Source organism: Dromaius novaehollandiae, chromosome 9, assembly GCF_036370855.1.
Source record: "Dromaius novaehollandiae isolate bDroNov1 chromosome 9, bDroNov1.hap1, whole genome shotgun sequence".
Lineage (NCBI taxonomy): Eukaryota > Metazoa > Chordata > Aves > Casuariiformes > Dromaiidae > Dromaius > Dromaius novaehollandiae.
In genome coordinates, this window is record NC_088106.1 from 31,410,299 (window position 1) to 31,425,181 (window position 14,883).

The following is a 14,883-nucleotide window of genomic DNA, read 5'->3' on the forward strand; positions in this document are numbered from 1 at the left end:
CTTCCAAGCAGCTTTTCACATTTTCTGCGTCCTTTTGAGCTGATGCTTTTGTTCCATCTCTGCGGGCAGAAGTTTTCAGGACTTTCTCTGTTTTAATCGCTTCTTTCTGGACTGGTTTTGTGTTCCCTTCTGTCTTTAGCTCCCATGCATGCTGGTCTGCACAGTGGGAATCGTGGATAGACTGTCTCTCTCCACTGCACTTAGTGATGAGTGCCCTTGTTTCACCCAGTGCGGATGGCAGCCAGACTTTTTGAGGAATTTGGAGGGAGGCAAGGAGTTTTCTTTGCTTGTATGTAGTGGCCAGAAGCAATTCCAGCTCATGCTGAGGGATGCATCAAGCTAATGTCACCCTGACCCTGGCCCGGATATTACAGAGGAGCAGAGGCAGATGTTGCCTTGACAGCAAATTGTGCATCTCTACCCCTGCCAAAGGGATCCCACGAAGAGAGAAAAGTATATGGCACGTGTTCTAGAAGAGGGCAGCTTAAGAGCTGCTGTGGTCTGTCCTCCACTGTGCCTGCTTGGGGCCGAGGGGGCTGCTGGAGCCCTCCTGGAGCAGACAGACAGGCCACAGGCATGGCTCAGTGCTTGGACTAGAGCAGCTGTTGGAGATGACTGCTTTTGCCTTGCTTGAGGGTTCTCCTGCAACATCTTGACTAAATAAGAACATAAGATATGTCCTGCTGGGTCTGATCAGGAGCCCTGTGGTTCAAACCAGATAACTCTTTCTGTCTCTAGCGGTGGCAATAGGAGGTTCCGCGTAAAGAAATCATGGGGGGGGGGGGGGGTTTCCTTCCCTCCCACCCCAGTGGCTCAGCTTTTCCAATAACGGCAAAAGCAGACGTAAAGATTGGTTTGTCCTGCAAAAGCATACTTTGCAATGAGAAGGAAAATGGGAAGTGACTGCCGAACCTCACATCCATCACCAACAACTTGGGCTCTCTCTGCGGTCTGTGTGAAATGGAGAGGGGCTGTGTGTGCTGGGGAAGTGTTCACCTCGTGCAGGCCCTGCAGCAAGCACCACCAAGTAGCAACCTTGTCAGAGAAGCCAAAAACTCAAGGAGCTTTGCCTCAGTTTCCCGAGGGAGGCTGTATTTAGGCTGACTCGTTTGCAGAGCAAACCACTTTGTTCTGCATTAGGGAAATCACAGAATCACAGAATGGTTGAGGTTAGAAGGGGTCTCTGCAGATCATCTAGTCCAGCCCCCCTGCTCAAGCAGGAAATCATGGGTCTCTTGAGCCTTTACCTTTTGTAGGTTGCAAATAGACTTTTCTTCCCTTGGAAAGAGAAACCTGGGTTTAAAACAAAGTTAATCAAGAGACCAGTCATCTTTCTCTGCCAGGGTGACCTCAGCTCTAGCCTTAGCCACTGCCATGTAAATATCTCAAAGCTAGTGGACTTGCTTCAGATATGTAAGTCAGTCAGTAAAAGCTTGGGAATAGGCCGATTAATTCTTCCCTGAAATTCTGGGTGACTTTGGGCCATGTATGCAACTCAAAAGAAACAAAATGCAAGGAGACAAATTTTAGCAGGGAGAGAGAATGGAAATAATTGATTTACACTGAGGCTGGGCATCAGCGAGCTGAGGCTCTGGTACAGAAGAACGTGGCCAGCAAGAGGTAACCTTTCCAAGCCTCTCTCATTAGGTGGAGAGGTACCGACCTGAGACAGGATAGCCTCTTTCTGCTGGGATAATTTACCAGGAGAAACCCTCTGTCTAGGGTTTTCTGATGTGAGTTTTGTAGCCTCTTCTGGCTTGCTTTGCTGGCTGCCATGGTGATATGCAATGTGAGAAAGATAGATAGATAGTGTGAATACCAAACAGGCAGTGAACTTCCTCAGTGACAACTATGGGGAAAAGACCCACCAGGCCTACTCAGAAAATTAAACCAGAATGAAAAAAAAACCAACCAATTTAGCTTTATTAATAATTTCCTTCTGGTCTTGGAGATAGCGAGTTGGTGAGGGACAGAGGATCACAGAGGACTCTGACCCACTGCAGGGTTACTGTTGTTACCGTGCCTCACCAGAGTATCTTCTGTAGATTTGGCTCTCGTATCAGTCATCAGTGGACAAATGGCTTTGTTTGGAACAGTGAACGGATTTTCTTCAGTCTGACAAATGCCATTCCTGTGGCTGGCACTTAAAGTTTCTTTTAAAGTTTTGCATTTAAAAAAATTCCTAGAAGTGTTAGTGTGAGCATCGCTTTTGAGGGATCAAGTGGAAGGATCATTCTGCTGAAACTTCTACGTATTGTAAAGGCGCAGGGGGAACTGCTGCAGTGTCAACAAGCAGGAGGACTTTCAAGCCCCGCTCTGTAGAGAGAGGTTCTGGGTGCCTGGGGATTTGGGAATGATATGAAGGAAAGAGGCAGAGACTTTGCTTCATTTAGCTTGTATTTAAGGATTTGCTTTCCTGGCTGATAGATTGCTGAGCATATCCAGTTTCTTGATCGTGTTTTTAACCCCTTCTGCTCTGTAGATATACTGACTGGAATAATTTCTTTTCTTCCTCTCACCTGTTTTCTTTCTCGTTGCAACCCAGTGAGAGCAATTTTATGTGCTTTTAAACTTCTGAAAGTTCACCTGGCTTCTGCCTATGTCTGGGAGAGACCTTGGACAGACTCCATAGAAATTTGACGCCGCAAAATACTTCACAGCATGCTTGTCAAATACTACTATTCCAGATAATAAAGTAAGGGAGCAATTAAACTTCCTAGCAGAATCAAAGGAAATCCGCGTGCCATTGTGCTCCAGTAGTGCTTCTGCATGGGAGCAGAAGGGTTGCGTTTCCAGGTCACTGGTCCTGATAAAAGCCTGATGAGGGACCGCTGGCTGCAATGTTTCAGCATGGAAGATTTATGTCCAGTGGCACTGGCAAAGTGCGGGGGAGACCCAGGGAGGTTGGCTGGTACCCAGAGCTGAGCTCATGGCTGTGGGGCACTTATCACTAGTGCTAACAGGAAGATGACTGCTGCTGGGACAGCTTCCTTGGAGCATTCACTTCTGGCAAGTCCGCCTTGCAGGAAGTTCTGCTTTACGGGAGATTAGATAACTGACTGACGTTCCTTTCCCCGCACTGCTCTCAGTGGGATACGTAATGTTAAATATTACAGGCAGAGTCACCAAACTCTTGAAGGTGCCTGCCTTTCAGCAGGAGACTGAGGTCCCCAACCTGCCTGGTCCTCTAGCTTTGCCTCCCTCTTTTGTTCTCGTGTCATGGTAGAACTGACTGTGAAGATGCTCGTCTCTCATGTGCTTTGTGTGTTGCTTTGGAACAGTCTCCTTTGATCTAGAGAAAAAGTAGTAAAGCTTTGCCTTCAAGGTGTAAAGGGCTGGTGACAAAAACTCCAGATTGCACAAACCCTTTGAATCCAGTCTCCTCCCAGGCAACATGTGTGTGGCTGAGAGTTAACAGCAATATAAGCAATGGTGGTGCTCATCTTCCCTGCTTTGGCGATGCCTTTGGGCTGCTTTCAGCAAAGCTGGGCACCCAGGGCTGAGGGGGGATCAGAGCATGTCCAGATCAGATTACTTCTTTCTGCTTCTCCAGATGGAGAGTTTTCCCTAATCCAACTCCCCAGGTATTTCTGGTCTTCAATGGGAAAGCATGCAGGACTGTGGCTGCACCTGAACTCAGAGCTGTAGGCACGCAGAGCAGGGACATTTAATGAGGGAGAGCTGTTTGGTATTGTGCCCTTTGATTGTCCGAGGCTGAGCCATGCGTGCATGTTTGAATCTGAATGTCCTCTGTTCTTCTCATAGGCATAACGTGGGGCAAGGTGGTGTCCCTCTATGCTGTGGCAGCGGGGCTGGCCGTGGACTGCGTGCGGCACGCGCAGCCAGCTATGGTTCACACCATTGTGGACTGCCTGGGAGAGTTTGTCCGCAAGACCCTGGTGACGTGGCTGAAAAGGAGAGGAGGCTGGGTAAGAGATACTGTCTGATCAAGCTTGCTTCTTTCCACGCATGGACATGGGAAAATATCTGAGTTAATGCAAGTGAGAGGGCCTACACTGCAGCGTGGAGACAGGCTTTATGCGGAAAAACACTGAGTGAGGTTCTCATTCAGTCCCGTGGCCACCATCCTCCTACTTCTATTAGCCTCCGTGTAGCTCTGTTACTGCTTCTTGGTTCTGCCCGCGACAACATCAGCTATTATAGTCCTCAGCTTCCTGCACAGCTGTGCCAGGCTAATTCAATCCTGACCTGCTGGGGCTTCTTCTGTTCCTCTGCTTAACCTCTCTGGAGCTGCCAGCCAGGCATAGCAGGAGGCTGCAAACAGGAGTCATTCAGCTTGGGCGGCTGTTTTCTAGAAACTGCATAAATGAAGCCTGCTAGCTTATCTCACCTTTCACCTGCCCCACAGCTCCCTAAGTCAAGGGTTAGCATATGAATGTAACTTCCACCAGAGGGAATGTTACGGGGTCATTTAACCCTGGTAGCTTGTGCCATGCCAGACCTTGCCCTGGCAATGCTCTTTGAGTAACTTCTGATGTAGCTCAACTGTAGTTCAAGTCATAGCACACTTGCACTTGGAAGGGCACTAATAGCACCCATCGATGGGACCTGGCAGTGGAAGGGCTCTTGACTCTGTCACTGGTCTGTGCTGAAGCTGTGTGTGAGGCACCATGCTGCTGCAGACTGGAGTGTGGTGTAAGCACAAGCTGGCTTTAAGCATCGGACTTTTTAGGGTCTCTCAGCAGCCCATGGGAAATGCAACGGTCCTGCAGAGGACAGGTCAGAGTAAGAGCTTTATTTAGGTGCTGTGGAACAGCCAGACACCTTTCTAGTGACCTCCCCAGGAGCCTGAGATGGCTGGTTAGCTGTGTTAGGTGTCAGAAGCTGGGTGGTGTTCCTGTGTCTCTTGGTCTCTGGGCCTGTCTGGCAGGAATAGAGACATTCCTTGGAGAGGTACAGTCTGAAGCACTCTGGAAGAAATACTGCCTGGCAGATGCTGCCTGGAGTTAAATGTTCCCATGTGACACCACAGAGCTTCTGGGACATCTTGTTCCTTTTCCAAACTGAGCCACAGCAGCAAAGTTCCTCCTTCCCAAGAAGCGGTAGTTATTCCTGAGCCGTAAGGAAACGGGAAGGCGCCCCTCCTCTTTCAGCCCCGGAGGGTGGTTGCTTCCAGACTGAGTCTTGGTGCCCTGTGCTGAGCCGTTCCAGGCTGTAGTGGCTTTAGTGACCTGAGTTCCCTGGGGTGAAATCACCTGTGTGAGGGAAAGTAGTAATGTTCCGATTTTGCATCCCATGTGTGTACTGCCTGTCATTGCTGCCTTAAGTACTCCATGCCCTCTCTAAAACTTTGTGTGACCTTGAGGCAAACTGGGTCAGGGAACCGTTTGGTCGGGCTGAAAAGTAGCCTTTGATTTGAAAGCCCTGATCTGATTCAATTTGCGGCTGCACAAACAGTTGTGCCAAGATAGAGAAGAGGATATCCTGCGAAGGAGGCTGATTAAGTGGCACTGCTCCTGGAGGTGAAATCCCTGCCTCAGTATCGTTGTGAGGCTGACTTTGAACTGGGTAACCGTAGAGCTGGTTGAAATGTTTTCTCTGGAACAATTTTCCCTTTGGAAAAAAAAAATCATTAAAATTGAAATGTTTCATAGGAATGTGTCTCCTCCTAGTCTCCAACTAAATTTCTCTTTGTTTTGATAATGTGCAGGCTTTGATAAGTTAACATCTTGTTTTGATTTTTTTTGTTATATTCTCGGACTTCAAAGCTGAGTGCTTTGATAGTTCCAAATGGATGTTTTTTTGGAATGGCTGTGGCATAGCACATTTCCAACATTTTAATGAAAGCCACCTTCTGACCAGAACTGGTTCTTTGCAACTAGGGAGAAAAGCCCTGCCACACTCCTCGTTCCATATGCCGTCCATTCCTCTTTAGCTGGCTAGTGCATATCGCCACTGGACTGTGGTGGTCACAGCCTGTTTTGAGTGTCCTTACCAGCACCTTTGGGCTGCAGAAAAGAGACACCTTCCCTCTAGAAACTCCATGGTTTCTTCTGTCTGGGGGATGGCTGCGAATCCTTTTGCATCTTGTCCTATGTTTCCCTGAAAGTTGATCTAGGCACTGCAGCATGAGGTTTCCTGGCCTTGTTCACAAGGGAGCCAGAACGCAACAGCTTTGTAGGGGAGACCCTTTCATCTACGGCCTGACGTAGCTGTTGGTTTGTCTTGGCACGGAGTCCGTGTTTCTGCAGTGCACATGGTCCCAGTCTCTTACACATCAGCGCAGGTCGAGGCTGCCAAGGGGAACCACCATGCCCTGGGCTGTTTCAGGAAGGCCAGGGTGGAGGTCTCGGAAGGGCATTTGAAAGTCTCCAGTCAGCAGTCAGTTCCCCTATGCCTCCTTTGTATGCCAGAGAAAGCCCCCCACCCCACGCCAAGAAAACCAAAACCTCTTAGGGGAAACAAGAAATATTTAACCCTTTGAGGTATCGTCTGTCTCTGGGAAGAGTTTGCAGCCTCAGTGGTGGCTTTACAGTAGAATGGGAAGGTTTTTAGCAGCTGTGCCATGCGTTCGCTACAAAGAAGAGCACAAGGCTTGAACTTGTTTGATGAATAATTAACAGGCAAGGATCAAACTGCCATCGCAACAGCTTATCACTGCCTCATGGGGCTGAAAGACTTATTTAATGAAGCAGCTTTGAGATTTTCAATTCCAGTGCTGTATCAGATGTGTTTTATCTGGATAACAATAGTTAAGGCAATTGCTAAGTAGCTGAGCAATTTTATTTATTTAAGCATGTGCCATACGAGTTTGTAACATTTGGATTTGCAGGACTTTCCAACTGAAAAGGAGAGTCTGTCTACAAATCCACATTTGCAATTGGTCGTTTAATGGTTTGAGCAAGGAAATGATATGCTGTGTTCAGGGGCAGTCCTGGCAGAACTGACCCCTGCGCTGATACGTACTGAAGGTGACACATTGAGGCCATTGACAACCTAATCACACTGGTTGCTGTGGTGTATGTGCTTCTGATGGCAGCTCCTCCTGATATGCCATGGTGAGGTGGTTGCCTTTGGTAGGGCTTAGCTTTAAGGACTTCACACTTTCTCATCTGGAAGTTGCCTCTCTGCAGCTGTAATCAACCCTGTGTGCATATTTGGACCTGGCACTCATTCACTTGAGACACTAAAGCTAGGAGCTAGTTCATCTTAGGTTTCCTAGAGAGTGATCAGCTCCTCTAATGTCTGAATATCCCTGTATGGATGGCTGTCCATCATAGCCTCTCTTGACTAAAGAGGCAGCTTGATACAATTACATTTTTATTGACACCCTTGCTGGAACCTAAAATTGGACAGGCTGAACCAGTTCAGGCTTTTTTCAGTGCAGAGTAGGGTGGCTTTGCTAATCCATCACTGAAAGCATTTAGGCAGACCTGTTTTACCTCACAGTGGAGACAGAACACCTATAAGCACTGGTACTACTTTGCAGCAACTTCTGCTATGTTCTGACTTGGCTGCCTGCTACATTTGTGTGTGCTTTCCATACCGTGGGAGCACCCCATGTGCTCGTTCGTCTTCCTCCTGTCATCTCATTTCCCCCCTCTTCCTTCTGCACCTGTATTCATTCCTCCTGCAATCTCCACTGTTGAGTTGTTCATGGGCTCAGGGTCTCCTAGTGCTCATCAGAGAACAGCGGTGCAGAATGATGTGGTCTCCCGGCCTTTCGGACTTCCTTGGGAGGGAGGAACTGCTCGGAAGGTGGTTAAGGCTATCAACCAACCGTTGACCTGTTGATGATAGTGAAATTGGTTAATGTTGCCATATTTACTAACCAGACACTAGGGATTGCGTTTGTCCCTTCAGTCCTCCTTTTTGTTTTCTTGCAGTTGTTACCCAGGTAAGTCAGGTTCAGCTCACTGGTGTCCTGAACATGTGCGGAAATACTCGAAAGGATTATTGGAACATTCAGCAGTTCTTATGTCACATTTTACTGTCAGAGTTAAGGGTATGACTTCTTTCTGCTTAGTCACTAAAAGACTCGTGTCAGAAAGCAAACTTGGAGCACTGCTGAGCTAAACGTGTAGAAAAAAGGCTTTTGGGGTTGATGAATATTTGCCCTGCTTGGGACATGAAACCCAATTCTCCTTGACATATGCTGCCCAGTGATATTGCTGAAAACCATCTCAAGTTGACTTGCTGCCGACGCGCCCTGTTACAGAACTACAGTCCGTATCTCTTTGTCTTAGGCTGAAGTTTAACCACAAACTCAGATATTTTTCTCCGACAATTTTCATTTGTTTCCCCCACCAAAAAATGCAGTTTTCTGTCATCTCTGTCCTATTCATTTTAGCCCTCCAGATGTTTTCCACCTTCTCCTCTTATTGCCAGTTGAGATCCTGTCTTCATGAATTTGCTGGATTGTTGTTGTTTTCTATTCATTGCAGGCCAGCTTGAAACCAGCTGCCCAAACGATCTTTAAATCTGACCCACGCGTCTGGGAGGCATCTCTGCCAGCATACGCATTTCCACAAACAAAGCCTGCTTTACTCTGGAGTTAAATTGGGGTTGGCTTGCCTGAATGAGTTCCAAATAAAACATTAAGGCAAGAGGAAAAAGTGCAAGCAACTTGAGCTGATATTAAACAGGACAACCTCTGGGAAGCATCTTGTCTGTACAGAAAAGGATGAGAGTGCTGAAACAGCCAAGGCTTCTTTGCTCTTTTGAAAAGAGGAGAAAAGAAGTTTCTGTCCTGTTGCTGTTCAAAATGCTGAATGCTTACAGTCTTTCTGTAGCATTTCTTTTCCCCTGTGTGGTTTCTCCTTGTTGATGCAGGATGAAGAAAGTGTATTTCACAGAGCTCCTGAGCCTGATTTAATACCTTATAGTGCATGGCAAGGCCAGAGCAAGTGTTTGGAGCTGTTTGTGCGATGGCAACGTGGTGCCGCAGAAGCGGTGGGGTGGTCCCGTGGGTTGTGGGGTGCATGAGGGTCTGCAGCGGTGCTGGTGGGGTTCTGTGGGTGTTGTTCTGGGCATCCGTCACTGATGATCTCCATTTCCTCCCCTTTAGGCAGACATCACAAAATGCGTGGTGAATACCGACCCCAGCCTTCGCTCTCACTGGCTTGTGGCTGCCATTTGCAGCTTTGGGCACTTCCTCAAGGCTATCTTCTTCGTCCTGCTGCCTGAGAGATGAATCCGAGCTTCCAGCTGCAGCCCCGTACCCCGTCTCCTCCCCCACTCCAGAAGCAGTGGCGACGGCAAACTCTGAAGAGGAGGAAGAGAAGAAAAAACTGGGACAAACAAAAGGCTAGTTCTCCTCTCCCGTCAGCTGGGAGCGCCCGATCAGCCACGGTCTCCTTTCTGCAGCCACAGGAGCCTTCTCTCCTGCTCACCATTATCCCTTCAAGAGTCTTGTTTGCCTGGGTGACTTGCGTGCAGTTTGGACCATGCCAGTGCCCCGGTGGACTGGTTGCGGCTGTGGGCAGCATGGACTGCCGGACATCCATTTGTGTGTTGCACACTTGCGCTAAAGGCAGGCAGAGGGGAGGAGGAAGGGGGTGATGTTTGAAATGGAGTAGCGAATGCAGAGGGGGAGAGTCCCTCCTTTGCTCGGTGGATTTTCCCTTTCAGCCCTCGGACTTGCCTTCCGTGCATCCTTGTTGTTACATTTGTGCTTAAGCTCTATCTCCTCCTTTATACCTAACTCTGACTTGTTGGGCTCCCTCCACAGCGCAAAGTGGTTGAGGGAATAATGCAGTTGTGGCTTTTTAATATGATGAAAAACATCCCGTGGTCGGACACTTCCCCCTCTGAAGCATCTTGGAAACCACTGAGTGGCTACAGAAGGGGTAGGACGAAAGGGCAGATGCATGCGAGGTGGTTGGTAAGCCATTTCAAACAGGAGAGCGAGGGCAATGCCTTCAGACAACAGCTCGGGTCTGAACATTGTAAAGAAGAGAGAGTTTTTCTCCACTGCGATTCGAGCAGAGCTAAACCTGTAAGTAGGACTGGCGGGGGGGGGCACGTGCAGGATTAAGGGAAACCGGGAGCGGGCTGTCTGATGTTTCGAAGGGGGAAAGCTGCCTCAGAAGCGACTGATCTGTGTTTCTCCTTTCATGTCTTCAGAAGTGCGACTTGCAGTCTTCTGTTGTGGCAAACAATAAAAGAAAATAGGTGGTGTTTAACAATAAAAGAAAATAGGTGGTGTTTAACAATAAAAGAAAATAGGTGGTGTTTCACTGTTGCAAAGGGCATTGTATTTGCTTCCAGTTAAAAATTCCAAAAAAGGCCAGACCAGTGCACAGAGACAAACCCTCAGTCCATGCTAAAAATACTTCGGCTTTTCCCCTGGTAGAACGTGTTAACATGTTAAAACTACAATTTGCCTGGTTCGTGCTAGGATTTTAACCCATGTTGTTACCATGTCAGAAGCAGGCTCTTTTCTCCGATAGAAACCCAGCCTCGCTGCCATGTGAAGGGAAATGCCGTGGAGCCTCTCCTCGGCAAGAGCCTTGCTGGAGACGCCCTACTAGACGCTTTGCACCCAAGAGCATGGTGTCCCCGAAAAACACTGTTCTGTGTTAGGCTACATGTGGCATTACAGGGATTTTTTGGCTTTTTGCTGGTCTGCTGAACACAAGTGCAGGGCTCAGCTTTGCCGGCAGTGCTCTATGCACAGAAGAATGGTTTACCAGCTCAGTTTACTGGAGCTCTTTAATAGTAAATTAATCTTTGTGGAGGGAAACCTGTAGAAAACAAAACAAAACACTCGAAGAATCCTACCAAAAACTCACCCAAAACAAGAAAACCCCACATTTTATTATTATTTTTTTAACTGAAGCTGTGTGCTGCCTTCGACCTTGTCTAGACAGACTTTGGCTATGCTGCAAAAAGTTTGTAGGGGGATTTATACTGGCAACGTTCCTAGTGTGGATGCAGCTTAAGTTGCCCTGAGGGTTGTGCGTTTTTGTTTGTTTGTTTAAAGCTTGCAACAGTTCCCCAAATAAAACCAAGTTGCCAAAGGACTTTTTTTCCTTCCTCCCCCCTCCCCCCCCCCTCCCCACACACTTCCCCAGCCCCAGCATAGCCAGAGCAGTATTAGGGATTTTGCAGGCACCTCTCCTGTTTGGGATTTTCTCCCTTAGCTTCCTGACCGAGCTCGGTGTGCAAACTCAGTTTGTGTACAGTTTAGCTGGTGAGCTCATGGCAATTTAAGCAGCGGGAAGAGGGTCCCTTCTGCTCCGACATAAACGCAGTACAAGCAGTACAGTTCATTGTAGGGGAATGCAGCTTTGTTTTTTTTAAGGGCCTTATCAAAAACCAGAGTTATTTTTGATTGCTCAATCGGTCCCCTAGAGTGTTGGCAAGTCTGGAGAGAGGAGTCCCTGATGGCTGGAAATACCCACGCTGTGTGCTGGCTTTGACAATTTAGCAGCTGGCAAAACCCTGCTCGCCTTGTCATGGCTAGTGTTTTATGAAGCGTGTGTGAGCTGGTGAAGCTGAGACAGTCCAACGCTGCAACCGTCAAGACCCTTCTCCATTTAGATGCTGGTTTGGAATGTAATACTTGAGGCTGTGGCCGCTTTTTGAGTAAACAAGTGATACCAGATGGACCGCTAAGGAACCTAAGGGGTTAAATAGACCAATTAAGTCGGTTTAACAAAAAGATAAGGCTGATAAGCCAAATAAAGCAACAGTGCCTGAAAGGAATGTGTGTGGGTGGGAAGGGGGTTACATGCACAGGCAGCCAGAGTTTCTAACAGGAAACCGCTGACAGCAAAGAGCTGGCGAAGATGCCCGTGAGTGGGTTTGTCCTTTGCATGCACCCAAAATCGGGCGGCATTTGTGTAGTCTGGGTTCTGTGGAGAGCTTGGGATTCCCAGGGATTTCTCTTGCGTCCTTTTTCAGAGTCAAATGCAAGAGAACCAGCTGGGGAAGTGGTTTAGGGAGAATCTGGACCAGCAGTTTCCACCAGCTCGAGTCCTTCAAGCTGGACTTCTCTGGCTTTCTGCTTTCTTCTTGCATTTGCTAGTCCCCACGAGGTACATAACGGAGCTCCTCGAAAGGTGCGCTGCTCGTCTTTCCCTTACGCTTTTCAACCAGCGTGATGCTACTTTTATCCTGCTTGCCGAGGGGGGGGTTCTCATGTGGAAGGACTGTGCCGTGGGCTGCTGTGGGGAGAGCCGTAAGGAGCAGGTCCCAAAGTGGCAACTCTTCCACCACCGCTGGCTCCCTTTCCTATTTTGGCCCGGAGCTTTTGGAGCTGCACGAGTGTGTCGGCATCTGCTCCCATACGGCTTCTCGCTCCTTGTGCAACAACCATGCTTGTCTTGCTACCAAAATAAACAGCAAAGAGAATTACACCCGATGTTGTGCGTTTGGGAAGCAACAGTCGCGAGCCTGGTTCAGCCAAGTATTTATGTTGTGTTCAGTTTTAGTTGTAATATTTTGGCATCTCAGAGTACTTCCAGAGGTCCTTCACAACCTCAGATTTTCTGTTGGTCTGTGATTTTTTCTTTTCCTTCCTGAGCTCTGGCCAATCTGACCTGAGGGGAAAAAGCAGGGTTGGCTATGTGGCACCCTAATAAACATTTTCCTTTCATATTACTGGTAAAGGTCCTATGGGTGTGTCTAAACCAAGAGTGGAAGTACCAAGATTGCTACTGCTCTGCTTTTTTCCTATCAAAAGCCTGATTGATTGTTGTTCATCTTCCAGCTTCAAAAAATGAAATTCCCCCCGCCCCAAACAAGCCATCTCACATTTCTTACCAGCGTTTCCAATCATCTGCCTGAGAACATTGATAAAAGTGAAAGTTGCCTTTTTTTTGCTCCCATTTAATGCTTTAAGTGAGACTTACCTAAGCAAAAGCTGTCTTGGGGGGGTCGTCCCCTCTCCTCAGTAACCTTCAAGTCCACTGACTAATTTCGGCCCCTGCGCTCTCCCTGGCTCAACCTGGCAGAGGAGGGACCCTCTGGTAGCACAGGGGAGCTTGGCTGCTCTCCAGCCTGGAAGGCAGCCGTCACTCAGCACACCTGGAGCTGAAATCCAGCCAAGCGTTTGCTGCCTCTTCCTTTGCTGTCACACCAAAAAAATGCTGGGGGCGCAGGGGGAAGCTGAGGCTATTGCAGCAGGGGAGGTGGTGGAAGCATGGGAGATAGCTGGGGAGTCGTGGGAGGAGAGAGAAGGCATCGGAGAAGACAAGGTGGCATCTTAAATATTTCAGTGGATGAGGAAGTGTTAAGGAGACTTGAACGTCTTGTGTGCTGTTACAGCGGGGACTGTCAAGGACACAGACACAAGCCTGTAGGAACCGGAGCTTCAACACTCCCTTCGGCCACAGAAAGACTTGTTTGAGCTGTGCTGTCTTTATTTTCAGTTTCTTGGCAATCAGTCTCCATTCAGGCAATGGAAATATTGTTTTTAAGAAAAAGGCAGTGGAAAAGCCATCTTGGCTTGAGTAGTTCAGTGACAGTCATTTGAACAATGCTTGTCATGTCCCAGATGCAGCATTGCCTCCACCGCAGCCTTGCTTGTGCCTCCCTGTTGCCGAATGCTGGCAGCGGGGTCACCTTCTTCAACACAAGTGGAGAAGTGGTCTCAGGTGCTCAGCAGATGTCCCTTGTGTTAGCGCACTGCTTGCAGATGGGCTCTTGTAAATGGAAAGAAAAAAAAAATCAATGAAGCACTTAACTTATCAGATTTGCATCTGCATTATGTACAGAAGTACCAAACAATAGAGTCGGGGAACGACGCTGAGGTTTCCTGGAGAACTGTGATACCAAACTTCCTCATTTTCAATCTTTTTTTCTTTAGACCCGGAGAAAAAACTCAGTCTGTTTTATCGGTATTCTCCTTTTTGAGTGCAAAGTCTGTGAGTGGCTTTTGTGCACAGTTAAACAGAGCATGAAGCAGATTTAAAGTCCCTGGGATGACCTTTGGAAAAAATTAGGCCCCTAAGACTTTCTGGTGCCTTTGCCAAGAGCCTTCTTGATGTGGTTCACATCAAGATGTGGCTTGTTGAATTTCTTTACTTTTTTTTTTTAAACCTAGAATTTATAAACTTTGATAGGCATAAATTTGCCATAGATTAATTATTTTTATTAGGGCAATGTGAAAACAATCTATGCTAGTTAATTAAAGACAAGAAGACAGCAATTTAATCTGCTGCTGGCTGAGTCTATAAACTTCTTCCACCCAAGTGGTTTGACAGATGGAGTTTAAACACTCGCTCTGAAAAGCCTGTAACCTCTTTAAATCTAAACATTTTGACCCGTTGGGATTACAAACTCCTAGCATGGCTAAATAGAGTGAGCCTCTACTGAACTTTATACAGTCATCCAGGAACTGGAAGTGCATTACATGTTCAAACAAAATCTGTGGGAAATAAAATGCTTCTGGGTCAACCACACAGCATATAGGAGATGTCCAGGAAAGGTCATCTAAAAAAAGCTTCACCCTTCATAGCAAAGGAAAAATAAAAGTGTTGGAAAGGGAATTTCCACTTTCTTACAAACGTATTTCAGACCTTTAGCTCGGAAGAAGGCTTTGTCTCATCCCTCTGTCCTGAGACCAGAAGGCAGTGTTAGAGCTGGTGTTCCCCGTCACTCCAGGAAGACTTCAGGACATGTTTCACTTATGCCAAATGCTGAACTGTGAAGCTAAGCTTAGAGAAAAGCACTGCAGAAATCAATCCCCCGTTGTTTAATATGTTCACTGCTGGCTCTGTCTCATGACCTTCACTCACACTTTTATTAAGTTCGGCATTTAAGCTAGATAAGGTGTGTTTTCTACCTCCAGAATGCCCCTGTCCCATGCCGGAATGTGACTCACACTAGGCTTGACTCTAAGTCCCTTGAAGTCAACTGAAGGGCAACTGTTTTAGACTTTGGAGGACTGTATGAAGCACTGAGGACTTTTATCAT

General features: G+C 47.6%; 1 protein-coding gene across 7 annotated transcripts in view; it reads left to right on the top strand.

Annotated features, from left to right (window-relative positions):
• BOK (BCL2 family apoptosis regulator BOK) overlaps window positions 1-10,199 on the top strand; it is a 36,726-nt gene extending 26,527 nt beyond the window's left edge. For all 7 annotated transcript variants that reach the window (XM_064517123.1, XM_064517125.1, XM_064517126.1 and 4 more), the window contains 2 exons: window positions 3,766-3,929; window positions 9,029-10,199. In XM_064517123.1, coding sequence (XP_064373193.1) covers window positions 3,766-3,929; window positions 9,029-9,154 — 290 coding nt within the window. In that variant the 3' untranslated portion in view covers window positions 9,155-10,199. The remainder of the gene's footprint in view (window positions 1-3,765; window positions 3,930-9,028) is intronic.
• Window positions 10,200-14,883: the final 4,684 nt, after the last annotated feature.